This window comes from Poeciliopsis prolifica, unplaced genomic scaffold, assembly GCF_027474105.1.
Source record: "Poeciliopsis prolifica strain line A6 unplaced genomic scaffold, Auburn_PproV2 SCAFFOLD008, whole genome shotgun sequence".
In the NCBI taxonomy this organism is placed as follows: domain Eukaryota; kingdom Metazoa; phylum Chordata; class Actinopteri; order Cyprinodontiformes; family Poeciliidae; genus Poeciliopsis; species Poeciliopsis prolifica.
In genome coordinates this window covers 1,652,501-1,680,030 of record NW_026562383.1, presented here as the reverse complement: position 1 = coordinate 1,680,030, position 27,530 = coordinate 1,652,501, and the positions used below count along the sequence as shown (strand labels likewise).

The 27,530-nt window shown below is 42.6% G+C and overlaps 3 protein-coding genes across 9 annotated transcripts; 1 reads left to right on the top strand and 2 right to left on the bottom strand.

Annotated features, from left to right (window-relative positions):
• Positions 1–190: 190 nt before the first annotated feature.
• glmna (glomulin, FKBP associated protein a) lies at positions 191–8,039 on the bottom strand. 5 transcript variants are annotated; one of them, XM_055032740.1, is made up of 19 exons: positions 7,777–8,039; positions 7,613–7,696; positions 6,656–6,781; positions 6,463–6,576; positions 6,273–6,381; positions 5,450–5,735; positions 5,267–5,366; positions 5,005–5,186; positions 4,820–4,873; positions 3,593–3,623; positions 3,285–3,374; positions 3,158–3,199; positions 2,970–3,043; positions 2,801–2,885; positions 2,601–2,710; positions 1,007–1,070; positions 706–847; positions 558–628; positions 191–480 (listed from the first exon to the last, which is right to left on the bottom strand). In XM_055032740.1, the coding sequence occupies exons 2-19, from the start codon at positions 7,649–7,651 to the stop codon at positions 358–360; spliced, it is 1,842 nt and encodes a 613-aa protein (XP_054888715.1). In that variant the 5' UTR covers positions 7,652–7,696; positions 7,777–8,039; the 3' UTR covers positions 191–357. The 5 variants fall into 5 exon arrangements, with proteins under 5 accessions (XP_054888715.1, XP_054888713.1, XP_054888717.1 ...); XM_055032738.1 differs by having other exon boundaries at positions 7,781–8,039; XM_055032742.1 differs by having other exon boundaries at positions 712–847; positions 7,781–8,039.
• On the top strand, positions 7,950–17,502 carry rpap2 (RNA polymerase II associated protein 2). Of its 2 annotated transcripts, none has more exons than XR_008606167.1 (12): positions 7,950–8,155; positions 9,088–9,133; positions 9,221–9,335; positions 9,951–10,049; positions 10,159–10,224; positions 10,314–10,402; positions 10,485–10,520; positions 11,255–12,101; positions 13,365–13,459; positions 13,551–13,631; positions 14,969–16,542; positions 17,286–17,398. XR_008606167.1 is itself a non-coding variant. In XM_055032737.1 (12 exons), the coding sequence occupies exons 1-12, from the start codon at positions 7,996–7,998 to the stop codon at positions 17,428–17,430; spliced, it is 1,848 nt and encodes a 615-aa protein (XP_054888712.1). In that variant the 5' UTR covers positions 7,950–7,995; the 3' UTR covers positions 17,431–17,502. The 2 variants fall into 2 exon arrangements, 1 of the variants encoding a protein (XP_054888712.1); XM_055032737.1 differs by having other exon boundaries at positions 14,969–15,037; positions 17,286–17,502.
• A 2,175-nt stretch (positions 17,503–19,677) lies between these two features.
• On the bottom strand, positions 19,678–23,583 carry gfi1aa (growth factor independent 1A transcription repressor a). 2 transcript variants are annotated; one of them, XM_055033375.1, is made up of 6 exons: positions 23,347–23,583; positions 23,051–23,230; positions 22,226–22,635; positions 21,956–22,093; positions 20,235–20,400; positions 19,678–20,079 (listed from the first exon to the last, which is right to left on the bottom strand). In XM_055033375.1, exons 1-6 carry the CDS (start codon positions 23,570–23,572, stop codon positions 19,901–19,903), a joined length of 1,299 nt encoding a protein of 432 aa, XP_054889350.1. In that variant the 5' UTR covers positions 23,573–23,583; the 3' UTR covers positions 19,678–19,900. The 2 variants fall into 2 exon arrangements, with proteins under 2 accessions (XP_054889350.1, XP_054889351.1); XM_055033376.1 differs by having other exon boundaries at positions 23,051–23,227.
• Between the last annotated feature and the right edge of the window lie 3,947 nt (positions 23,584–27,530).

Below are 27,530 nucleotides of genomic sequence, written 5' to 3'. Positions count from 1 at the left end.
AAAAGCAGCCTTAGAGTCTATTGAATGAACACCATCCCTAAATTTAAGTAAAAATCTAAACAAGACTGTTTGTAATGACATGACATAAAAATGTCAGTGGGCCGAATGGAAACATCTTCAGACTTTGCTGATATATGTATAAAAATGGTGAATTATCACATTGTAATAAAAGCACAGATTGAATCAAATGTATGAAACTTCTTTGTTTTTATTATCAGTTACAGCTCTATCAGAATATACACAAGGTACAAGAGCTGACCCTTTCATCTTAGAAAATCTGAAACAGGGAGGAGAAACAACAGTCGAGTGGTTTGAAATGATACATTTACATATTAGGCCCCGCCCCCTTTTGTTTTGTTAGGCTCTGAGAAGTTGGGGCTCTCCTGCAGTTTCCAGGCCGTCCTTCACCTCCACCAGCTCCTCTATCCGCACCAACACGCTCTCGATCATGTCGAATGTGTGGAGCGCCGAGTGCAGAGCCTGAAACGAACCAATCGGATTCAGTCACATGTAATTGTCCTGCTTGGTTGTGTTTCATTTGGATGCGATGGTCTGACCTGAATCTGAGATTCTGATGTCATTTTTGGCAGCTTCTCCCCACCAACAGAAACAGACAGCACCGACTCCTCTGTGGAATAACATGCCAACATGCTGTTAGAAAAACAAGCCATCTCTGGGAGGCTGGAGGGAAATGTTGTTACTGACTGTGACCTTTGGCGTTTTCCTTCTTCTTCTCCCTGGTGTCCTGCAGCTCCCTCTCGTAGTGGGCTCTCGACATGTTCACGCCGACACGCAGAGGCTTCATGAACGTATCTTCTATTTTATACAGCTCGGTCCAGACGCCGGTCTGCAAGATGGCAAAACGTGAGTGGCCTGCAACACTTTAACATTTTTAAACATGCACATTAGAAGACATAAATCAAATGTTTAAGGTTCCTTCTCTGTGTTCTTAGTAGCATGAGACCATAGGGTCTCCTTCCACTGCCAGACTGCTCTCTGCACTCACCTGGTTCTCTGTTACTTTGTCTCTGATGACCAGGTAACGCAGCAGGTTTAGAGACTCCATGACTCTGCAGGAAAATAATAAAGAAATAGTTATGTTTTGGCCAGTATCAACATCTGGCATTAATATTTGCTATTCTCTCGACACCTTGAAAAAATAAAGAACCACACTGTTGACAGTTCAGTCAAACATCAAAGTTTGACTGAACATCACTACATGACCAACTTCCTCTTCCAAACAGCAACATGGAAATAATTTATTCATATTGACCTAGCTCAGTGCTTCTCAATTATTTTCCGTTACGCCCCCCCTAGCAAGAAGAAAACTATTCGCGCCCCCCACTCCCCACCGTGACTATCCATCTCTGCATAACATTTTTTCCTTATTAACATTTTTTTCGCTGAAAAAACTCTAGCGGCTTATCGGCGTGATTGGGATGTAACGTATTTAAGTGACGCGCTAATTTATTTGGCTTCATGCTGTCCGCTGCGAGCATTTTTAGACACAGCAAACACAGCGGTCTTTCCTCTTCTCCAACTGTAGTCACAGTGAAGCCAAGCGCTAAATACGCTTCGTCGTATTTCCTCTTCTTAGCTTTCGGTTGACTTTCTGTTGTCTCATTATCTTTGTCTCTCTCCGCTTTTCTTTTCATCCCTGTGAAAAACTTTTTCATGTTGGGGGTTGTTGAATAACGGAGGCCATAGACAGAACGCAGTCGGAGGTTTTTGTTGACTTAACACTGCTAACCAAGGCAAACCTGTTGTCTTGTAAGTCATAAAATGTTGCACTGTCGCAAACGTGACAGAAGTAACAATGAGAGCGCCACTGCCGCCTACTGTGCGCAATTACTTTATACTAGTTTGGCCAAAAAAAAGCCTGTTCCCCAGGATCACACGCGCACCCCCAGGTATCGCACCGCGCCCCCCAAAGGGGGCCCGCCCCACTATTTGAGAAGCACTGACCTAGCTTTAAATATTGGACTGATACAGATCTGTTAAAAATGACTAATATCTGCCGATACTGATGTTGGTGACAATACTCTGTGCATTCCTAAAAATAATAAGAATCTCTTAGGAAATTTGTGCGGAAGGTAAAGATTAGGGTGATGGCAAGCAGACCTTCCAATATCCAAATCATCAAAACTGCTGATGGAAACATGTAAAAAGCTTCATAAGAAGTTTACTGCAATACGAATAGAGATTTTCACCTGATTAATTGAAACGTTGTAATTAATGATCAGCATGCAAATCTCTAATAAAATGTGAATAAAAATATATCGATTAAAAAAAAAACTGGTTATTTTACATTTTATCAATTTTTCAGAGACACCTGTCAACTTTGCTAAATGAACTCATTGAGTCAATGTGCTCCACTATATATTTTGGGTTGTGATTTTGATGGAAGGTTGACCTTTGACCTTGTTTGACCTTGTTGAAGTCTGCAACATGTTTTTTGTTTCTTCAGAATTTCTCTCCTGTCTTCCCTTTCCATCCTTTAAAACAATCTAAAATTCAAGTCAATGTGTGTGTGTGTGTGTGTGTGTGTGTGTGTGTGTGTGTGTGTGTGTGTGTGTGTGTGTGTGTGTGTGTGTGTGTACCTGTCCAGGTACTGCAGGAGATCCGTCTCTGGGCCGTCTGGAAGACTAAATACCTTGCGCAGCAAAGGCAGCAGGTGAACTCCCTCAAACCAGATGTTGCCGTTTCCCGGCTGCAGACACAGAGTGAGAGAGACACTGCAGGTCGGCTCTGAGCTGCAGCACAAAACTGCAGGAGCAGACAGCCTGAGAGGCCCCTTTACCTGCAGAGCTGCATCGATCTGATTCTTGATGTTTTTAATGATGTAGCCTTCTACTCCTGAGTGGCTGCTAGTCCTGAGCATGTATCTGAGACAAGGAATAGAAACGAATTCCAGAGTCTGTGACAGGAAAACATTCATGCGGTCTCTGCGGGGGGAATGTGGAGCTTACTGGAAAAATCGGTACTTGGCTTCAGTGTTGAACTTGTCGATGCTGAGCTGGAACACCTTCAGTCCTTTAGTCCTCTGCAACCAAACGACAAGAACAAAAACCAGCAGGTCATTTTCTCACACAAACTGTGACAATCATCCAAATTGAATCCAAATTGAGAAAGGTTTAAAAATGTCCAGAGGTCTTACCAGATCATGCTTGGGGCAAATTGTCATGACCTTTACTAAGTTCTGAAAAGGAGACAAATGTTATTAGAAAACTGCTTGAAACATACTGAAGAGGGTTAAAGATGGCGTCATAATGAACTGCGGTCACCTGAGGGACGGTGAGGAAGGTTTTGATCTCGAGCAGATCCGCTGGGAGACTGCCATCCTCCACCCGCACCAGACTCTTCTCATACAGCTCCTGAAAGGATGGAGAAACACAGAAATCACAGCCTTACCTAGCAAAGGTTTTACAACACACTTTTAGTCCCATTAGGCCACAGACTGCAAGAACCAGGAAATGAATGAGACAGTCCTTAACAGTGGAAACAACTGCCTAAATGAAATAAAAACAGCTCTAATAATTTTATCAACAAATGTCAATTTAGAAAAACAAATGTGTGATTCAGTTTATCTTACCAGTCCTTTCTGTAGCCTGGAGGTCTCAGTTCTAGAGAAACAGAATCAAGTGCCAAAAATGAACAGCTGTGACTCAAATCCTTTCTTATTTATACCCTCAGCCTCAACTAGCCCATAAATCGGCTCTGAATCCCTTTATTCTGGACAGTTAACCCCCAAAAATTCACTGGCATCATCCAAAATAAGCATCGGCAGGTCAGGCTTTCTGAAGATCTGTAATCAGAAAACTCCAGTCGGTGACACATACACTCAAGCAAATAATTATTTGGACCCTGCTCTCCTTTTAAAAGTTGCCTCACTAAAAAATTAACACTGTAGCATGTTTATGTTATTTTAAAGGAAGAACATCAACCAGGATTTTAGAAACATTTACCATATAAACTGAGTGGAATAAGTATTTGATCCCCTCCATACAGGGCAGAATCCTGGCTCCCACAAGGCAACATTAATCTGTTAATTAAATATAGGTTTTCCTCTTCACACCTGATCACAGACCCAATAATCCCAACCAAATGTCTCATTGGCAAAATCAAAACATCAGGAAACTTGTTCCTTCATCAAGGAAGACCTTGGTGAAAAGGTCTTCACTATTGGTCTGGAGCTTAATTCAAGATGATGAGATGGTGAAGGGACCAGGCAAGAAACCACCATGAGGAGAATGTTCCTGATCCGAAGGTAGAGAGAACCTCAGTCACCACTGGTAACGTACTCTACAGTAATTAAGATCTTGTTGCCTTACAGCTACAGGAATGTGGAGAATATCTAATTAATGGATGAAGTACGGTGGTCTGGTTAGGCCAAAATCAAGCTTTTTAGGAGATGTGCATTGAGCAATCAACCGACCAGAACCTGAACAGACCCCCTGGTCTATTTGTGGTTTTTGGTTGTTTTATTGTCTTCTAATTCCAGCGTGGAGTTTTTCTTACAAAATTATAGCTTATTAGTTTTTTCATCTGTTACTGATTGAATAGATTTTATCTTTCTATATGATTGTATAGAAAGCTGCTTTTCTGCAGGTTGGGTGCGAGAGACCAACGGAGCCGCATACCGTCAAACACGGGACAAGATCAGTGTTCCCCAACCCAAAACGCACGAGCCGAGCAAAGGAGAAGCACATCCTGTAAAGGTCAGTGCCGCCTCAGTCTGACAGAAACTCTGTGGTGGGAGCAGCAGCTAAAAACCTGAAGGGGTTTAAAAACTTGTTTAGGGAGGAGCAGGCTGCATTACCGGGACAGAAGAATAGAGATGTGCTCCATGTTGCAGCGCAGACAGAAGACGGGGCTGTGGAGAGAGAACGGAGAGGTCAGAGGGTTAATATTACATTTACACCCAAAATATTATCTCAATAATCGTCACAAAAACAGTCAATGTTTAAGGAGGTGTGGCTGTTTATCCAGTATTTTCTGGGCTACCTGAAAACACTAGGGAAAGTATCGGCTGCCAGGTGATGCACGAAAACCAGGTGTGCCAAGCAGGCCAGGGAATTTTTGGGATAACGGACCTCCTCCTCCAGGAAGCCAGGAACCTCTTTCTTCTTAAGCAGAGGGTGAAACACAAGACCTGGGAGAGACTCTCCGGCAGCGCCCAGAATGTCCTATAGAACCACACAGAACCACAGGTTCACAGCTCAAACACCACACCATGCTGGAAGCATGCAGGGTTTACAATCCGTACCAGAATCTCTGCAGCAAAAGTCCGGAGTGGAGACAGAGGCAGCGTGTCTGGGTCCCAGATCTGTACGTCCAGCAGAGGGTGGCTCAGGGTCTTCATGCAGCTGCAGAAACACAGACGTTCGGTCACACTGCTTTTTAAACAGCTTTAAACTCCTGGGGAAACGTCAAGCTTTTTGCCACTCACAACTTCAGCAGTTCTGTCCTCAGCTCGTCCTCTGTTCCCTTCTCCTGTTCACCCGCTGTTTTGTGGGAGTTCCGTAGCTGATTCCCGCTGCTCTGATTCAGCCTCACCTCCTGCACAAAGGGCCCAACAAACTGCGCGAGGTCGGCGCAGCAGTGGCCGAGCGAAAAGACGTCGTCCTCTTCTTGCTCCTTGGTGTCAGGGACAGGCAGCTTGACCAGCTGGTCCAGGACGGAGGACAGGGTCATTCCCAGGGAGGACGCCTTCCGGCCGCCCAGGCGCAGCAGCACTGAATGGGGGACAGAGCACAGCAGTCTGGTGGAAACTGAGCTGAGGTGACTGGGAAACCATTCAAATGCCTTCTACTTTGTCACTTTCTACAACGACTGAAACGGATTATTCAGATAAACTGATTATTGAAATAATCGCTGATTAATGCGGTGGGAGCAGCAGCTAAAAACCAGGCAAGAAACCACCATAAGGAGAATGTTCCTGATCCAAAGGAACATTCTAATGTAGTAGTCAATTACTGTACAAAAAAAAAAAAACACATTTTGAATTTAAGATTAAAAAAACAAAACTCAAGTGTCATAGTTTTAGGTTCAAATCCTGTAAAGAAAAGTTCCTATTAAATACTTTTAGCTATCCAATAATTACTCAGTTAATCCAAAAAATAATCAACATGTCAGTTGTACGAATAAACTTTACTTAAATAAATTACATTGACGTCTGGTGTGACAAAATATGAAAAAGGAGGTATGTGCAATTTTGCGAGAAACTGAATTTCTGAGTCTGTTTGTGTGAGATTCTTAAAGGTACAGGTCACCTTTCTGTAGCGGGTTCAGAAGCAGATGGAGACTTTCAGCTATTCTGTCGGCATCGTCATGTTCCAGCAGCTCCAGAAGGCCAATCAGCAACTCTTTAGGACTGCAGGTCTGCAATACCAGAGGAGACGAAGCATTTACAAACTCAGGCTCCAAACCCGTGACAGTATGAAAGCAAAGGTTTGGTCAGACCTCTAACAGGTGGTTAAAAATGGCCAGGCACTGAGGGAGATGTTTATCGTTTTTCCTAAGCAGCACCTGAACCAGCGGCGGCAGCAGGTTCCAGCCCATACTCCTCACCACGCTCTGCAGGTCAGAGTTAAAGGCAGCGTCAGGGATGGCAGAGAGAACCGCACGCCACCGACATCTTTGTTGAGAAACACACCTGATTCTTTTCATCCAGGACGATGCTGAGGACCTGCGGGCTGTGTCCCTCCTCGATGCAGCTCCGACCCGCTACAGTGAACGCATCATGATCCTCTGAGCTGTAGCTGTCATCTGGGAGCGCCTGCTGTTTAGAATACACACAAAGAGGTAAAGAGGTCTATTGGAAGAAATTATGAAGAAAAAAAGTGCAGTAAATGTTTCCTGTCCAGCTACTTAGTGGACCGATTCCTACAAAATTGGTCCACAACGATGTGAAAGATACTACATTTTTACACAGTTGATGTAATCTGAATCAGGAATTTGTGATATATAGACAGCAACATCAGTATTAGCCAATATTAGTCATTTTTTAAATATATTAGTATCAGTAAAGTATAAGTAAATCTGGGCAAATGTGAACAACTGGTGTTTGTTTCCATTTCTTTACGTGTCATCATGTCATGGTGGTAATGATGCCGTACAGGATTGTGGGGAGTTTAACTGAAGCACAAAAGCAATGCCAACAATTGTTAAAGAGTCACAATGGTAGAAAAATATAAATAATTCAGGCAAATATTGGTTATCGGGCATATTTGTGATAATATCAGCATTGTTCAAAATTTTCAAATTGGTATATTCTTAATCTGAACATGTATCACATATGTGAATGATGCATATTTGTCCGAATAGACCTTGTACCTATAAGGTTGAACTAGATGATGGAGGGGAACAACTGCCCTTCACCTGGGATTTTTATTTTATTTCTTTGAAATCACATAAACCAATATTAAGCCTCATAATGCATATAAGCCTCTTCTCTCCTGGAGGAGAGGAAGAACAAAGAATTTCACACCCTTCAGGAGCCTCAGACCAGGAGGGGATCTTGGCTGAAGACTGTCAGACGAAAATCCAGAAACGCAGAATGTGTGGTGTTTGGAAACCTAATTAAGAAAGCGTTAACATGAGTAGCACCTACACATCTCTGGACCACATCACTGAGCTGCTCCAGAGCCATCTCTGCTGTCTTCACTCACATGGGCTGGATCTTCACCAAGTAATCCTTCAAAATATAAAAAAAGGGGGGCAGAATTAAAATAATTAATTAAACCGCCGCGCACAAGACGAATGTGTAACACACACATACAAATAAGAGGTTATCTGAGGCTACGGTCAGCAGTGAATCCCCGCAGCTTCCAGCAAACTAGATGCTAGTCCTGCTGATTCTGAATGATCTGAGCTCAGGGAGGAGCGACGCCACCTCGGTGGGCAAAACAAGCGAACATTACAGAGAAAGCAGAGTCACACACCTTCTCTTCATGCCCTCAGATAGCCCGGGAGCAAATAAAAACACACGCTTAAATGCACACTTTCCGAATACAGCGTGAAAAACTGGTACGGCCCTACCGGCTGCCGTACAATGGGGACGTCACGGGGTCAGAGTTGAACGGAAGGAAAACAAGCAGCATGGAGACAGAAGAGAGGCGGAGGAGAAGGGGTTCTGCGAAAAGCTCCAAAAAAGGTCCAATTTTCAAACTGTTAACCTGGAAGAGCGGCTTTTTTACGGCTGCTGACAAGCTAAGAGGAGAGCAGGTTACTGTCCGGCTGAAACAAACATGAATGTAGCCGCCATTTTTAGCTTCTTTATGTGCTACTTAAAGCTACGCACCCGACTTTATTGTAACTTCAGTTAAATTCTCTTTAGGTATAGTTTGTCACGTGGAAAATGTCACAGTTAGTGTTTCTATGTATTAAGTGTAATTTAATTAAAAGTAATAACTCCCCAAAACAAGCTTTCGTGGGCTGTAGTGACATCACACAAGGTATGCAGCAGTTGATAGAGGAATTCAGAAGAAGACATTGGTGTTTTCCTGGGCTGTTTTTCACTATTTGGAGGTTTTCATCAAATTTCATCTTCAAAGGCGTTGAGGTGTGTATGGCAGCAGCATATTTGAATTTTATGAACGTCACATCTCCACAGTGTTTAGTGTTCAGTTGGTCTGGAGCTCGGATCTGCGCATCCCATCACATCCGAGTTGGACCTGTCCTTCGTGTCCGTTGAGAAACTGCATTATAACTGTTGAGTTGCTAACACTGAACAAACATGTTTACAGTACTTTATGTGCTGCTGCTTTAATGCGACACACTTTTATTCAGCAGCCAGATTCCCAAAGTTCACAGGTGATTTTCATATTTCAGTGGCAGTTCTTGCATTTCTGATTGGTCATTTGGAAGCTCGGACTTTTGACTAAAAGTGGAATCAGCTGCCTGCTGTGATGCCATTGGTGCAAATAAACCCAGAACAGAATTTGTGTTTATTTCTTAGTACGCTTTTCAAAAAACTGCTGTGGAAAGCCAGACTCTTTTACCCAGCTGTGTTTTCATGGCCAGGACGGATCAGTTGGATGAAACCAGAGGAAAGTGTCTTTAACTCTGTTCTGGTTTGCCTGACAGGTGGGAAATGTGTCAAAGTAAGGACCGCCGAAGAAGAAGCGAGGAGGTGTGGAAACAGTTTACGCTTGTAAGCCTTTCAGGCTCTCAGCTCAAACAGTATTTGGTAAATGTCAACGTGTGCTTTATTCATCAGGAGAGAGGAGGTGAAGGAGAGGCTGAGGGAGAAGCTGGAGCTGGAGAGGAGAGCCCTGAAGGTGGTGGAGCGCCTCCTAGAGGACAGCGTGGCTGAAGACTTTCTGATTGACTGTGTATGTAGATGATCTTACTTTCTTTATATTGATTTATATTTCACTGTATATGTATTATTGAATGAATCTGGACTGTCCACTATTTGTGAATATTTATTCAGCTTTTTTGTTCTATGTGAAAAAAGTGGCATAAGGTGTTTCATAGAATATCTTAAGCATTCTGTCATTGCAAAATACATTAACAGTAAACAACTTTGGTATGAATTAGCAAGTAACCTGGGCTGTCAGGACAAACTACTCCACCAATGTTTTTAATTTTATGTGCCTGATGCCAATTTCTAAAAATCAGGGCAGCCACGTTGTTTTTGTTGTGTTTGACTGAAAGGGTTCAACTCAATAATACTTTATTCAGTCATAAAGTGAAGCTTCTTCATAGAATCATTATCAGTGGTGATGGCTGTTAGACTGTGTCACATAGTACCAATCAAATGTGTACCAACACCTATATCTACTGCAAACAATTGCTGATTGCGTCATCCTCTTATGAGTGAAAGAGGTGTTATAGGACCAATTATTCAGATTTAGAAATGTGGAAGTTCCACTTTTGAAAAAAAATAAAATAATAATAATTAATGAAAAATGTCATGTTTCACTTTCTTTCTCTCTTCCTCCCAGGCCAAGCTCATAACTCCTGCTAACTACAAAGACGCTGTGGAGGAGAGATTCATCGCCAAACTCTGTGGTTATCCTGTATGTCCAAACAAACTGGGCAAGGTAGAACTCTTAGCCTGGTCCGCCCGGACCTGTGAACTCACTACAAGTCTCACATTTAAAAAGTTCAGATTCACTTTGTCATGACTCATCTACACTGTTCAATCTCTAGATCCCAAACCAACGGTTTAAAATATCTACCAAAACAAACCGGGTTTATGACATCACAGAGCGGAAGGTGAGTTCTTTTTATTTTTCCTTACTATTATCAGGTCATTTTTTTCAGACAAATATTTGAAAAGCTGCACTTCTGTTGTTTGTGTCTAGTGTTTTTGCAGCAACTTCTGCTACAAAGCTTCCAAACACTATGAGCTGCAGATATCGAAGACGCCTCTTTGGCTCAGGCAGCATGAAAGGTTCTGCCGCTTCTGTCTCTTCTCTGTTCTCAGAAAGTCCGAAATATAAAAAACATTCTGTTTGATTTATGTTTCTTGGCAGTCCCCCAGAGGTGAGGTTGCTGAAGAAAGGAGATGGGTATGTACTGCTGCTTTAAGATTTCCACACAGTGAGCTAGAGTTGTGTAAAAAACTATGGTACTTATGAGTATTTTTGTTATATTTGGACATACATCAAATATCAATTTTAACAATTTGAAGCAGTTGATGTGCTAAAGCTAATTAGAACTAAGGTTGCACTAAATGCGGTTTTCTGGCTGATCATGATCTTTAAAAAGCCTGACCTGTTGACATTATCAGGTGTTATAATGACACCAGGCACTCGCAATATTCCAATCTTATTTTATAGAAAAACCCAGAACAAAACCCATCAAATGATACCAATTACACATGAAGTAGTTCTCCCAAATATACTTGCATTTAGAATGTTCTTTCCTGACCTTTGCGGAGTTAGATGAGATCAGTTTCAAGTTTAGTTTATCTATATCGCACCAAGGCTAAATAAGTCTTTCCAATTCAATCACACAGACATTCCAATTGATCCTTATTGTTCAAAGTAGATGAAAACATTTCTAAGGAAACACACATTGTATTGAATCATTGACTTGCAGCATTCACTCCTCCGCCTTCACATCTGAGAATCGGCTGATGGTCCAAAAGGACGAATATCGATGCACTCCTAGTTATTAAGAATAAATGTTGTTCATTTTCTACAATTGAAAATACACCTGAAAAATAATTTTTGCATCAATTTGAGTTGAGATTTTAAGTAGACTGAAGGTGTGTGTTCTGTGTGTGTGTGTGTGTGTCCAGTGGGAGCTCTGGTGAGGAGGTGCTGCTGTCCGAGAGGCGCCTCAAAGAGGAGGACATCGAGGACCCCCTGGCTGCCCCGCCTCAGGACCCTCCTGGCTCCAAGCACAGTGCCACAGGAAGTGACCTCAGTCAAAGCAGCGACAGCGAACAGGAGCAGGACTTCGTCTCCAGTGTTGTCCCCAGAGCCCATGTGAGCTGGGCAGACCTGCCCAAACACACAGACGGACACGGGAAGCAGAGCGAGCAGCGACATGCTGACAACCCAGAGGACAGGGGGAGAGCAGGAGGAGATGATGGGTCTCCTGGGAACAGACCTGTGGAGGAGGCCACAGCAAAGCTGAACGAGTGTAGCGTGTCAGAGAGAGTCCATCCCAACTCTGATCTGCTAGAAGCTGGAAGCAAACAGGCTCCAAACCTGGCGGCTCTCAGCATCACCCAGGTGGGGATGAGTCAGAGAGGAGCAGCTGGGCTGCGGGATCTCCTGAACACCCAGACTGGAGAAGCCAATCCTGACACGGTGCGGCTCAATCTGCTGGCATGCCTGAAGAGGACGCTAAAAGAGTGGTGCACAGACGACACTCTGAGCTTCCTGTACGGAGCCAACCATTCTCTGGGATCCCCATTCTCCGACGTAAAGGAAACGCAGGAAGAGGAGCTGGATGAAGATGACCTCGAGGACGACGACGTGACAGAGCAGGGTGCCGAAGAGCAGGACAGGGGTCGGCCGGCAGCAGCTCCGGACTACGAGACACTGTGTAAGGAGACGGAGCGGCTGCAGCTCAGAGTCACAGAGTTTTACAGAGGGACGTGGATTCTGCCTGAGGAGGAAGAGATGAAGCCCAGCGAGGTGAGCGGAGGAACACTGCTGCTGGTCAGACGACACGGTGGAACTTTACATCATTCTGTATAAACACGGGATGTTTATACAGAATGATGCAGTGTATCACAAAAAAGTGATACACTGCATCACAAAAAAAGTGATGCACTGACTCAGAAGAAGAATTCCAGGAGACCTTTCAAGCTCATTTTGGTCATTGTGACTTGAATCAAATTCAGTTAAGCTTTTGTGTGAATAATATGCACACAAAAGCTTAAATCAACTTGGGTCTTCTTCCAGACACTGAGCTTGATTTTTGAAAATGAGAGGCTTTTTCTAGAAGCCTAGAAGCTTCTAGATCTACTTTTTTTTTACTTTTGATGCAGAAAACAATATCTTAGTATGCAAATCTAAAAAAAATCAGATTTTTATAATACTCATATTGATAAAATATGCAAAAAATCTGTTTCATAATTTTGTCATTCAGAAATAATTCATATAATTCCAGCCTAGGGCAGGAGTGTCAAACTCCAGTCTTCAAGGGTGCCGATGTCCTGCAACTATTAGTTGTGCGTCTTCTGCACCACCTGAATAGAATAATCAGGTCATTAGCAAGGCTCTGGAGAACTGATCTACACAAGCAGGAGGTAATTAAGTCTCTTCATTCCAGTGTTTTGTACCTGTGGCACATCTAAACACTGCAGGACTCTGGCCCTAGAGGACTGGAGTTTGACACCTGTGGTCTTGGGAGTCTTCTATAACTCTGCTCTTTCAGACAGAAAAAATGTGTTACCTGTCATGGTGACAGATTTTGCTGGACAACAAATTGTCCAGTTATTGCAATAAATGGTAATATTGTTGCTTTGAGACCATTTTCAAGCCATCTAATGGTAAAGGCAGCATAATGCAAAACCACATTCTCAAAGGGAAGGTAAGGTGATTTTATTTATGTAGCACATCTTCAGCAACTCAAACTTTCAATTCTAATGAACATCTAACGCTGGTACTGGAAGACATTTTAAATATACAAAATGAATAAACAAAACAACAAATAAAATGAATTACGAAGTGTCTGTAAATAAATAGGGCTAGTTGAGACCTTCTATTTTCTGGTTTTTGGTAGAAAGAGCGAAAAGAGAAAAATGATCAATTTTACAAATGAAAATTATTGATCTTGTTTCAATTGATCATTTTTGATTTATTGCTCATTGCATCAGGCCTGTGTGTATGTTTTATATGGTGAGTGTTCACATATCTGATTGAACTGAGTGCTATATGTTGGGTGTTATGCAGGAGACAGAATCAAAGAATCCAGTTTTGCCGCTGATCGATTCCCAGGCTCAGAACCTCATCCAGAAACGGATTACAGTGGAGAAACTCAACAGCTGGTACGTTTGTGTGTGCACGTGTGTGTGCACGTGTTATCACAACTGTATTACATGAACGTGATTTTTTATTTTTATATATTGTTTATTACAGTCTCAAGAAGGTCGTAGGTCCGGTGGGCCTCACCATGAGTGACATCTCCACGGACCTGAACAACCTGGTCAGGACTTTCAGGTCAGAGCGCCACACACATTCATACACTCTTCTCCTGACAGGGTGCCAGTTTCCCTACATGTAGTTGAGTTGCAGTTTTAGAACAAACACACATTAGGAGATTATTTCTGTTTGAAGTTGAAGTTCAGTGGAAACCTTCAAATCTACATTTTTAGCTTTCAATTGAGGAAGAATCCTCCATTCTCTTTGTTTATGCCTCAATTAACTTGAAAGAAATATGGTTTATTTCCTGGAGCATGTGAGGGAAGACGTAAATTCTTCTTTACTCTTCTTTCTAAAACATCTCCAGTCAGACTGGACAGAGCGTGTGGATGAAGACGAGTTTTAAGGTTTTTCCAGATATCCCACGTTTCATGTGAGTCTGGACCTTCACAAAGAGTTGGCCTTTAGTTGAGAGTAATTTAGTCCACTTTTGATCTGTCTAGGTATGTTAGATTTTGAGCTGATCAGAGGTCATTCAGAGCTCTTAAAAGCCTAATGGAAAGCATAAGCTAAAAACAACGAGTCATCCAGAGTGACGAGACATGAAATAAAACGGCATCAGATTATTCTGATTAATAAAGAACAAAACAGGAGTTTCATAATGCAACTGAATTATGGGATCAACTGGTCATTTAATTCAGTTCCACATTTTTGGATTAATTTGTTAAACTTTGCTGCCCTCTACTGGTTAGGTAGAGGCATGGCAGGACATTTGGTTTAAATAGTTAACTGCTGACTTCGTAGCATACCACATTATCAGCCTTTCTTCTTTAGGAACTTAAAATTTGAGCAATGTCACATTTTCTGCAAACACAAGTGATTACATCAGTTTACTTTCTTTCTTTATTTTCTTGTGACAGTCCAGTACATTAAAACTGAACTGTTGGTATAAAAAGGCGTAATTGAGTCCAATCATTCTCACATTCTGCTGTGTTCTTTATTATTCATATTATTATTTGCTAATTAGGTGATATCTAAAGCCAACTGGTTACACTGAATTTTATTTAGGGTATCAGAGTAAGCAGGGCTGAATATACAATATGCATGTGACCCTGATTTCTATTTGTGTATCATTTTTCTTCCACTCAACACCTATGTGCTTGCTTGTGTTGGTCTGTCACATAAAATCTCAATAAAATGCAAAAATCTTTCTGATTTTCGCATGTTCAAAAGTTAAGGAGTTCAATGGGTCTGGATACTTTGGCAAGAAATGGCCTATTTAAAGTTAACCAAGTAGAGCAAGGACTTCTAGAGTCCAGCTTCCTGCAGGAAGTCCAGCTGTCAAATACTCAGCAGCGGGGTGTTTGGTAGTGTTCATCAGGATTTTCTCTGCTTCTTTATGCTTCTGTCTCCAGGTTCAGCAACACCAACATCATCCACAAAACCCCAGAGTGGACGCTGATAGCCGTGGTGCTTCTGCATCTGTGAGTCCACAACTCACTGCTTCTCATTTCATTTTACCCAAGACGCTACGAGCTGCAGCATTGTTTTGGCCATGCCATATGGTACATAGCTGAGTGTGTGTGTGCGTGAACAGTTCCGTGCTGCTCCCGTCTGAGTACACACAGCCTTATCTCGGCCTGATTGCCTCCTCTCCGGATCCGTGATCCACCACAGAAGGCACACTTTTGTCAAACGAAACACACACACTTAAACACAGCACACACTCCTCGGGCCCGGCTGGTCTGGGAAAAGCCTCACCTGATCCTCATTTATGGCAGCCTCAGTGGTCCAGCTCTGTTTGCTCAGTGTTTGCCTTCAGGCTAAGCCCTGTAGAGACCAACCGCAGTGTGATATGTACGGCGTGTCGGCCTCACTGGAGAAAGGAGCCGCAAACACCGGAAAACTTCTTGAATAGCTAACGGTGATTTTACAGCCATCATTGTGACGATTAATCAATTAATCTGCAAAAACATTTGGCTCATTCTGCAGATGTTAAGTCACATTATTAAGTCTTTTCATACAGTATTGAAAATGCATTAAAAGATACTGAAATAATTCAGTTAATTTCTTAAACAAGAAAGTAATCATTTTATTGCCTAAGACGCAGTCCTTTAGTTTAGTGAACTCTTCATCATTGGTAGCAAAAGATCAATCTGCAGCTAAAACATCCTGACATCAACATGTGAAAAGCTCAGACCTTTCTGCTTGACTTAATATCAATATAGCATACTACAGTTCTTTTCAGATTAACATATTAATAATTGGAATAATTGGTTGAATAACAATAGATTTTTTAAAAATTATTATTTTGTACAGTTACTTTTTTCAGCGATTGATCCTTTTTTTTGAGTCTGTATATTCCACTTAACGGTGAATTGGTTACTAAATTAGTTGCCGATTATATCTGTGATCCATTCATCATGATCAATCGGATTAATCGTTACAGCCCTTATCTTGAATTGGATGAACTTGGATGCTCCAGTGTTTTAAAGGATGGGTGTGTCATTAACTTTATGCATATGTAAACCTCTGATTGGATTACAGCTGATTTTCGTTTTTCTTCCACCAATCACTGCTTTTTAAAGTGCAGTTCCACTACAACAGTGAATCACCTGACCCCATTATGTGACTTCTCTCCTATATATCTCATATTGAAGTGTCTACTGACTCATAAAGAGCCTCGATATTAAAACACGGTGCACAAAAACGTGGCTGGGCCGTCCCGTGTCGCCGCGCCACTCTATGATTTCATTGGTTCCCATTGAACTCGTCTTCCACTCCATCCTTCCATTCCTCCATCATGAATAATTTGTTGTGCTGTCTTATCTGTCCACTGCGTGGCAGCTGTGGAGCTCGTCTGGCCTCTATTGTTTGGGCCAGATGAATAATAGATACCCCCCCTGTAGCTGCAACACTAGACCCTGAGTTGAACCGGAGATTAACCAGCAGAGCCGCTCCAGTCCAGGAGAGACGGCAGGACGGACAGGTAGGGAGGAGGGGGCGGAGCTTAGGAACAAGACTGCAAGGGAAAGAATTTGATGATTTCCATTTTGTCAGGTTAAAAATCCAAATTTTCATGTGTTTTTTTTTGTGGTAAATATAACATCTGAAATATATGCTATATTAGAGGTATTAGATATGGACTTTAGGTTTTATCATAACATTTGGTGGTAATATGGTCATAACAATAAAAGTGATGATAAGAATTATTTATCACTTCTTTTTTAGGTAATTGTGACGCCATAGCAAATCAATCAGAGCTACATAAACAGAAATAGTGCTTTTACAAAATCTAAGTAATGCTCTTCCTTAGGACACCAGTCACATAAAGAAGAGTGATTTGTATCACTAAACTCCAAACTGTAACTGTATTTAATCTTTTATTATTCTTCTTCTTCTTATTATTATTATTATTCATTCTTAGTGGAGAAATTAGTGAAACTAATAATCCCAACAATACCAACAGTTTTGGGAGAAGTTTTAAATATCATTAACTGGGATTTGTCATGACAAAATTTTATAAAAGCTCATAATTATTTATGTTGGAAAGAGAGGTGACGTCACACAGTGTGTGTGATAAAGAAGTTGTGAAACAGGTTTTTACTACTTTGAAACAGACCAAAATCCTAATAGATTTTACAATCTGAAGCTGTATTTTCCATCTGATATGATCCGTTAGCGTAGCGACGTGCCATGAGGTCCCACGGTCTGCTGTTCTCTCGTCTCCAGGCTGTCCTTTGTGTCTCCGGTGGTGCGGGACGCCCTGGAGGTGTCGGCATCAGTGCAGTATTTGAGCTCTCTGATGGAGGAGCTCGGCCTGCGGCAGCACGACCTTCTCAGCGTGGTTCATCTCTTTAAATCCTCAGCAAACTGATGAAAAGTTGACCTGAAGATGTGTAGTGAATATTTTGAATCAGATTAAAAACTGATCATTTAAAGAAATGACGATTGTGTGTCTTTTGTGAGTCTTTCGTTTTTACCAAATAAGTCATTTTAAAAAGTCAAAGTGGAGACTGCAGACTTCATGCACAGATTATTTAATTTCTACCACTGGAAAAAATTTGTGAAACAAAAATAAAAAATTCTGGAAATACACAGATGTGAAATTTGGGCCAATACCAATATCTGATAATAATGCAGTTTTGACAAAGAAAACGATAATGACTCATTCTGTATGCGTTTTATAAACATGTCACTAACAAGAGGTAAAAAAAATAAAAATCCATCTGACATTTCTTCTCTCTTAAAACACGTCCAGTCTTCTCTTTCTGCTGAGGTGGTGACGTCTTCTCTCCATCCTTTCCCTTTAAACATTTTCTCTACATTTCTTTTCTGTCTTCTTGTCCGTAACATTTGGAATAAACCCACAAAGGAAGTTTTGTAAATGTATGCAAAATAGTGCGTCATGGCAACATCCATAATCCTGAACTTCTGAAAGTAAATCTTGATCCTCATGTATGTTGACAGCAGGGGTAACGTTAGTTGTGGCGTTGATGAAAAAAGCATTTAACAGTTTTTCTTGTTTTTTTTCCCCTGTTTTTACAGTGAATAAATGAGGCTATTTAAAGGTTTTTGACGTGTCTGCTCGTATGCGTCGCGGCGCCGGATAATGTGCACAATCTGTGGCCAGCTGTGTGCAAATCACATCCTTAAAGCTTCAATATTTAACCAAGGCAGAGGCAACTAAAAATCACACCCAGCTTTTCCCCAGTGAAATCAGCATGTCCACCCGGCTGCTTATTGCTGCAGTTAGAGGCTCTGCTACTGTAATAAAAGTTGCTCAAATCCTGCAGACTTCCTTTACGTTGCCTTTTATGGCCTCTCCCCCCCAAATGTCATTTGTTATATGAGGATGTGAATGATTGCTTTGCCTGAGAATATTTATTTTTGGCCAGATGGCGCACGCTGCGAAACGTTCCTCTGCTTAAATATGTGAGATATGAGCTCTGAGCTGCCATGCAGATTGGGGGTTTGTGATTGATGGCCTGCATGACTTCACATAGAGCTTCTTGTTTTTCTTGACGCTCTGAAAAATCAGCGGAGCGACGCAGAGAGGAGGACAGCGGTGCTACTCTCAGGTTGTTCTAGTGTGAATTGGGCCCACCCTTATGCCTCTCTAGATATGCAGTAATATGGAAAGATAACTTTTAAGAGTTGACATAAATGTTTGAAATCGTCAGAATTGAAATGCATTTACATTTTTAATGAATGCAAAATGCAGTTTTCAGATTTTCTTTCTAGTAGAGACAAAAACAAACGATTCAAACCAACCTGCCTTAAACTTGGTAATGATTTCACTTTGATGAAGGAAATCTTTGTCCCGCTCATATGCATAGAATTTTTTTTTTTTTTTTTTTTTTTTTCCTTCCGTCAGCTCATTGGTTCTGCAGCATAGTCCAAGTATATTTGTTTAGGGTCGTGACCTGATGGCAGGAACAAAACAACCCTTCAGGATTTTAGTTCCATCAGTTAAGACAAGTGGTTCAGGTCCTGAAGAAGCAAACCATCATCCCACCAACACCGACTGTGACTGTTGCTATGAAGATTTCCTGAAGTGCAGTCTTACTTTAACTCAAGATGAAACGGGACAAACACCTTCCAAAATCTGAACTGTTCTCATCAATACACAGAATATTTTGATGAGATTTTAGTTTTCATCTGTTCTTAAGTTTCTTTATTCCAGGGCTTGAGGCTGTTTTGACCTACTTATGTGTTTTCCAGCCACATAGTGCAATTTTATGGCTCAATCGTGTAACTGTTGTTACATGATTGTTGTGAAACTGCTGTACGTCAAATATTTACAGCAGTTTGAACGCCTTGAAATTGGGCCTCTGTCTCTAAGAAATTGCTGCTCTTTCTGACAGGACGCCATCATAACATGGTTCCTCTATTGACCCTTCAGCTTCGTTGCTCTGAGAAATAGCTGCTTTAATGAGCTCATCAGATGCACAGCTCCACTGGATGTTTTCTAATTGTTGCTGGGGTTACAACTCATATAAATGATTCTTCATTTTTTGCGCCACCCTATGAAAGGATGGCGCCCCGTGTGGAGAGCCACAATGGATGTGCGGGGCTGGAGTGCAGGAAATCAGCATAATGAGACCTTTAAGTTAACATTTAATCCATGTTTATATAAACAAATAGAAGACATTTTTATAAAGCTGATCCAAACATTCAGTCTTGGAAATGTATCATTTAGCTCCTTTTTTTTTTTTTTTATAATAATTGTGAAAACAAACGATAAATATCAGTTAAATAGTAAGAAAAAAAAACAAAAAAACAGCAGTTCAGAACAGGAAACTAAAACGTCGGCCCACGCTCAGTGGAAAGCTGAGGAAATCGGCTCATTTCAGTCCGTGCTGCGTCTCCTTATGCCTCCTCAGGTCCACCTTCCTCTGGAAGCCTTTCCCGCAGAGGTCGCAGCCAAACGGCTTGAAGCCCGTGTGCTTCCTGCTGTGGGTGATCAGGTTGGAGCTCTGACTGAAAGCCTTCCCGCACACCTGGCACTTGTGCGGCTTCTCGCCTGCAGCGGGGAACAAGCGGTTGAAACGCTCGGTCACGTTGGGAGGAGGAGATGAATCTCTTCGTGTTATTCCCATATACGTGTGTGTGTGTGTGTGTGTGTGTGTGTGTGTGTGTGTGTGTACGTACTGTACATAAGTGGCTCATCTTTCTCACCTGTGTGGATGAAAGTGTGCTTTTTCATGTCAGACTTCTGGTGGAACCTCTTGCCGCAGTACTGGCAGGGATAGGGCCGAGTGTCCGAGTGGATGAGCAGGTGGGTGGAGAGGGTGGAGGAACGCTTGAAGCTCTTCCCGCAGATTTTACAGCTGAAGCTCCTTTCCTGTCCAAGGAATCACATCAACAATCGTTTAAAGAAACTGTATTCTAATATTCATGACATACAGAGGAAAAAAAAACATAAGGGTGTTAAGATATTCACACAGAAACTTTGTAAGATTGAAGTTTGGGCTTTTAGTTGGTCTCATCTCAGCCATACTCAACAAATCTGAATTTGGTCATCAGGTTGGGATCTCAGCAATTCTGTCCAAATAGTAATTATTTACACACAGTAACATATTTTCTGTCATTTCTGATGATTATGGTTCACAACTGGTACCAATAAAACCATTTTACGATTCTGTTATGACATAATCATGGAGAAAGCTGATGACTCTGACACCACGGGTCAGCCACAAAACATTCACAAACAGCTGTGTCTGAGTATTGTCTTGTAAAGTTGAGTGGAAGGAAGAACTGTGGTAGGAAAGGATTTACAGGCAACAGGGACAAACTCCTGCCTTGAGCGCATGGTGAGGCTAAATTACTTCAAGGGTCCGTGATGTTTGTGTGTAGCTGCTCCTGAACCAGAGAGGTCAGAAGCGTCTTAACCCGGATAATAAGAGTAAAGTTTCCACTTTATTTAGAAAGCAAAGTTCCAGAGTCTGGAGGAAGACTCATGAGCAGAGGCAACATGAACAGAATCCATGTTGCTTGAAGCCCAGCTTCTTGTTTCCAATCATTAGTTATGTTTCTCATCCAATTATTGTGAATTTTGAGTGAACTTTTAAAATTGCAGAAATTATTAAAAAAAAAGGAAGGTAGAAAATGGAACATGCGAGTTAGGCGTGTTTCCATCCACCGGTTTGGAATGAATCACAGAATGATGTGTGTGTGTGTGTGTGTTTGTGTGCGTGCGTGTCTGTGTGTGCACGCGTGCGTGTGTGCGTGCGTGTCTGTGTGTGTGAAATTGGGGGAAATACTTTTGAATTTTGCTGCTTTCATCTTTTCAACCTTTTCTGATGAGCGTTAAAAAAAATTATGGAAGCAGCTGGAGATGATTTGGAGAGCGCTTCATCCTTCCTGCTGCTGACCGGCTCTGTGGAGATTCTGATGCTATTTTCCAGCTGGACTTGGTACCTAATTACTGCCAACAGCAGCTGTGATGCTGCAGTGATTTGACTAAGTGACAGTAAGATGGAGGATGAGCTCAGAGCAGGAGAAAGAGCTGAACATCACCTCCATGCTGCTCTGCATTCCTGCAGGAATTTATGAAAAAGAGGCTCAGACCGATTTCAAATCTTTAGTAATTCTGGTAAGTCCGGATTTTGTCTTTTTCCTCTTAGAGAAATTAGCTGAGAGTTTTATGAATTATTAGCCATAATCATCAAAATGCATTAAAAACGCTTGAAATCTGACCCATGGTTTTTATATGATATGAGTTACATGTGTTTAAATTGCTGAAACAAATGAACAATTTTGAATTTACTCCACCGATATGAATTGCTATTTACTGAAAATAATAATAAAAAAGAATGAAAAAGTCATCAGGGCCTTTTGCGTAAACTCAGAGGCCCCTGAGCATCGTCTTCCTGGATGGTTTGGACTGAGGCTGGTACCTGGGAGTGAACAGCTCGGTGCTGATCCAGGCTCACTGCGTGTCCGAAGGTTTTCCCGCAGATCCCGCACTCAAAAGGCCGCGTGCCGCTGTGTGAGCGCCGGACGTGCACCTCCAGGCCGTGGGGCGTGGAGAAAACCTTTGGGAAAAAAAAACATATAGGCCTAAATATACTATAATATGTTTTAAAAAATTTCATTTATTTAAATGAAATGTATCAGACATGCGCTCGTTCCCAGATTAAAACAGGATTTGTGTTTTAAAGCGCCACCTTGCAGCATTTGATGCACTTGTAGGATCCGTTTTCCTCCAGGTTCGAGTGCAGAAAGTCTTCCTCAGATTTGATTTCCTTCTGCTTGGCCCCCGCGTACAGCTCGGCCCCGACCCGCATCCTGTAGATCCCGCGGGCCGCGCACTGGGAAAACTCCTGGTAACAGCCGGACCCGAGGCCCCGCTGCGGGTAAACGCGCTCACTGCCGCCGCCGCCGCCGCGCTCTGGACCGTAGATCCCCGCTGCGGGTGAATGGGACCCACCGTGGCCCCGGATGTGCCGCTGGCGCTGATAGGGCCCCTGAACCAGGTGCCGCAGATCTGCGCCGGAGTAACCCGACCAGGAGTAAGGCAGGAGCGGGATGTTGAAGGGGGCGTCCTCCGCTGCGGGTGTGGGGCATTTCTCCGAGTCTGGGGGGAAAGAGGGGGCAGAGGGGCATTTAGGAGATTTAGTTTCAATAACCTGGAGATATACATCATTATTTCTGTCATAAATATTCAACAATCAGAGTAAATAAGAAATTAGTTTAATCGTTTTAGTTTTATCATTTGTGCCTCAATCTTTGTCAATTGTCATTTCAAATGTAGAATAGAATAGCATTTATTGTCATTGAACAGGATTCAACGAAATTTCTATTGCAACTCCCGTGCAAAAAGTAAAAAAAAAAAAAAAAAAAAAAAAATAATAATAATAATAATAATAATAATACAGGTCAGGAAATTAAAATGTTTAATATGAATAAAATATTATAAACTATCTGATCGGCAGAGATTCCAACAAACTGTTGAACTGTTGTTCCGGGTGAAAGTGGAGATGCTGTCAGACCTGGTGAGGAGGACGGAGACGGCGGCCGCCAGAAATCACAGTCTGAGTGGGGCTCGGACGCGCTGCCGCCGCAGCTCAGCGGGGGGCTGGAGGACAGGGACCCCCGGGACTCTCTGCCGGGGCCCCGGGTTTGCTCGGGCTCCAGGTTGGCTGCCGGCTCCCCATGAGACCTGCTGGCTGCTGGGGAAACGCGCCTTTTATGTGAAGCATGTCCACTGACAGCAAACACTGACACGAACTAACGAGAATGAAAGTCGCTCCTCTGCTGCGGTTCCCGCTGATAATCACGCACCCACCTGCGCATACGTGTGCCAGGAGGGTGTCCAGCCTGCTGTAGCCGTCGTCCGGGCAGCGGGGCTGGTGGTAGCTGTGGGCCCGTTTGCTCTTCACCAGGAAGGATCTCGGCATGGTGCGGGACTCTGGAGCTGCTCGGCTCTTCCTCGGAGCGTCTCTCTGGACAGATTGGAACCACTGCGTGTCAGGCGAGACGGCGTTTGGGATTCCTGGCCCCTCATTACGCATGCTCAAAAACAAGAGGTGCAGTTCATCAGATGTCACCAGGGGGCAGGCTGCCAACACCCCACCCCCACCACAACCCCCTCCCTGTTACATTAGTTATATCCTTTAATACTTTCTGTCATCTATACATGATGTGTACAAACCGAGTAAAATGGATTTGATATTATATTCATGAGTTGCTTTATTATTCAAATTCGTGGATTAAACAAACAAATATGGCAGGAAATGACATGCGCAATTCAGGTGCAACATTTATTTATTTATTTACTTATTTATTTATTTCAAATGTCCATCAGTATGTTTGTTGTTACTGTGGCCCCTGCTGAATGTCTGGCCCTCATCAGGCCATTAGAGGATTTTTGCACAGAAGAATCCAGTTTGGAGAACAAGCTGGATGTTCACAATGAAACATGTCTGCAAATATGAGAGGAAATGAATAATAGTAACAATGAAAGATCATATGCATCCTGGAATCTGATGTGTTGTTTAATTAATATATTAATATACGTTATTAAACTAATATCTGATATTTTATAATAATAATAATAACATGTTTTTATTTATTTATTTATTTAATGGATTTAAAAAGAATCCAAGAAGAACCAGGGTGTGCTTTATTTATTGATTGATTGATTGATTGATTGATTGATTGATTGATTGATTGATTGATTTAAATCAGACCTACATTTAATGTCCCATCACAACACGCAGAAATAAATAATTAAAAAAAAACTCCCTAAAATACATATTTCCGTCTCGTCATAGAGGAAGTCCATGGTTCAGTCCGGGCTCGGTTCTGATGGACAATGACCCGACTGAAACCTGATCCGTTAATGAGATGCGCAGCAGCCTGCAGGTGGGCAGTGCGGCTATCGCTTTACAGCCGCACTGCTTCAGCTTACCTGCACTGACTTCAGCCTTATTGGTTTACATCATTAAAGCCTGCGCTGCCGAACCGAACCGAACCGAACCGGGCCGAGCCGGGCCGGGCCGGGCTGAGGCCCAGTCAGGCGGCCTCAGCACAGGCTGAATCACATGAAGACGTTTTCAGCAGAAATCTGTCAGTGAATCCAAATCATTGCAAAGCCTCAGGAAACTGTTTCAAGGTCAGTTAGAAAAAGCAAAAGCTGAGTTTGCTTCAGCTCTGTGGGAGCTGAGTTTGTTTGCAGCAGCTGCATCATGAGAGAGAAGTGCAATCAGAAGGCAGAGAGGCGTGAAGCTGAAACACATGTCTCATACTCACAGAGCCGTTCTGCAGCCACCATGTCCCAGCTGTGAGGACACACTCGGACCTAGTGTGTGTGTGTGTGTGTGTGTGTGTGTGTGTGTGTGTGTGTGTGTGTGTGTCCAAATGGTCCCCAAAACTGCAGAAAGTCACCACAAGCGGCTTTCTTCTAAAAGAAACACACTTCACTGACTCTGACGCCTGTTTACTGTCTCCCTCTCTCAACACATTCTTGTTTTCTCTCCCCTCCCCTCAGAGATGAATTTTCCTGTTCGTCAGCCATGACAGAAACACAGAAACACTGATTCATGCTTTGATAAAAGAGGGCAGCGGAGCTCGAATCGTTCTGCATTTGCATAGAACTGAAATAAATCATGTTGCCTTTTAAAACTGGACTTCCCTCTTCTTAAAGGGGGCTGAGGGGAGGGGGCCTGGATTCCCCGGTTTACACTTCATGCTCAAATTTAGAAATAAATCACCCTGTTATTTTACTTTTTTTTAAAAAACAGTCCATTACCTGACCCCCTTTTTTGTAAAACATAAAAATAAAATAAATAACAGAAGGAAACAACTGAAAAACTCTTTGCCTGCATTAGAATTATATGGTCAAACTCTCACCTCGTCCTCAAATAGGAAGATCACACTTTTTTTTTTTAACCAATCAGTGACAAACAAGACTAAAAGCTTTGAACACCACCTTCTCCTCCTCCTTCCAGTCTTCCCAAACTCCCGTCTGGAAAGGCTTGGCGATGCATTTGAGTGACTGTGTGAGGACAGTAAATGTGAGCCTCTGATTATTTTCAGCCCTGACAGGGACAGTGCAGTGTGACAACATGCTAGGCCCGGGTTACACTGACTCAGAACAGGAAACCAAAGGCAGACTCGATAGGACGCTATCAGTGCTGCCACAGGCTTCTCACTTGTGTCCCCTTCGCCCCCCTTACCCCCACCACCACCACCACCCGCCTCCACCACCACCACCCGCCTCCACCACCACCACCCGCCTCCACCACCACCACCCGCCTCCACCACAGGCCTGATTCTCGCTCGCTGGCTATTAAAGGGGGTATGTGATTGAAGCAGAGGCCTCGTCGCAGTGATGGCAGTCTGGGAGTGAGTGCAGTGGTGGTATGGCGTTCTGTTTTTTATATACATATATATATAACTATATAAATGCTTTCTCTTTTTGCTGCAGCTGTCTGCCTCTGTCTGAGGTGCGGATCATGCGCTTTCAGGGTTAAATAAAGCCTTTTGCACTGAGTGAAGCCATGAGGTTATTTTCTCAGGCTCAACCTCGAACCCCTTTTTGGCCCTTTTAGACAGTGTGGGGTGTGTGTGTGCGTGCGTGCGTGTGTTTGTGTGTGTGTGTGGGGTTCTTAGTAGTTTTAAATACACCTGAGGCTGCAACGTTTGCACCGCATATGTGTGAATGTTTACAAGAAGCAGAGTGCGGCAGCAGCAGCAGCAGCAGCAGCAACTGTTGTCTTGTTTAACTTGAAGAGACGGTGACCAGCTTGGCTGCACCTGTCGTGTCCATCAGACAGTATCTCATCAACACATTGATGACCTCTGACCTGCAAAAACAAATCTTATGGGGTTTTTTCTTATGTGGATTTTATTTGATAGAACAGGAACTAAGTAGTTCTAACCTGTGAAGTGACACCACTGTGTGAATGTGAAACTGTGGGCCGATATCGACATCCGATATCAATACCCCAATAACTGATATTTACCAATGTCATGTATTTTTAAATATATATCTTTATATCCACCTGCCCTCTTGACACCGTGTCGAAGCACCCACTAGTACCGGTGTCTGCATCCCCAGAACCAGAACCAAACAGAGAGAAGCTGCTTTCAGCTTCTATGCGCCACAAATCTGGAGCAAACTTCAAGAAAACTGCAAAACAGCAGAAACACTGAGTTCCTTTTAATCAAAGCTTAAACCCTGCTTAGAGCTACTTTTGAACCGTAATAAATGGAACATTGCTCAACATATTTGATGTGTAATAATTATTTTATCAATGGAACGAGACGAAATGTGATGTCTGGCACTGGTTTCTCAACTGGTGACTGTTTGGTGTGTTTATGATGTTTGTTTTAAAAAAAGAAGTTTTTACAATGTTAAGCATTTTCTTGATGAAATGTGATGTACAAATCAACTTGATTGATTGATTGATTGATTAAAAGCAACCACACTGCTGACATCGCATGTGTGTGACAATCCTGCACTGCATCACTGTCATGTGACCGAAAAACACAAAGCAAAGAACACACCACCGACCCCCCGAAAAACATTAAGATGCTGAAAAGGTTGTTGGTTCTACCAACAAGAACTAAAACATGCAAGAAATCAACCCTGCTTTAGAGGTTTGATAGAGAACTGAAGCAGCTAAGAGGAACTCTGGGGGAGCTGCACTGACCCACAACTCCAGCGGGAGAATCTGTTGGCAATAAGATCCAGTCTACATGTTTAGCATTTATTGAGAACAAGTTGCTTCCAAACACAAAGCAAACATGTGGAAAAAGGAGATGATTAGATGATTAGTTGAAAACAAAGTGTTTTTTTGTCCATGTCTTCCAGAAAAACATGGTGGTGGTGACATCATGCTGTGGGGATGGATGCCGGCCAGAACTGGAAAAAACCACAAAACAAAACAAAAACTGGACACTGGGGGAGAGTTGCATGCAAACTCGTTCAAGATGAAGGGCAAAATATCGGCAACTTTACTTCCA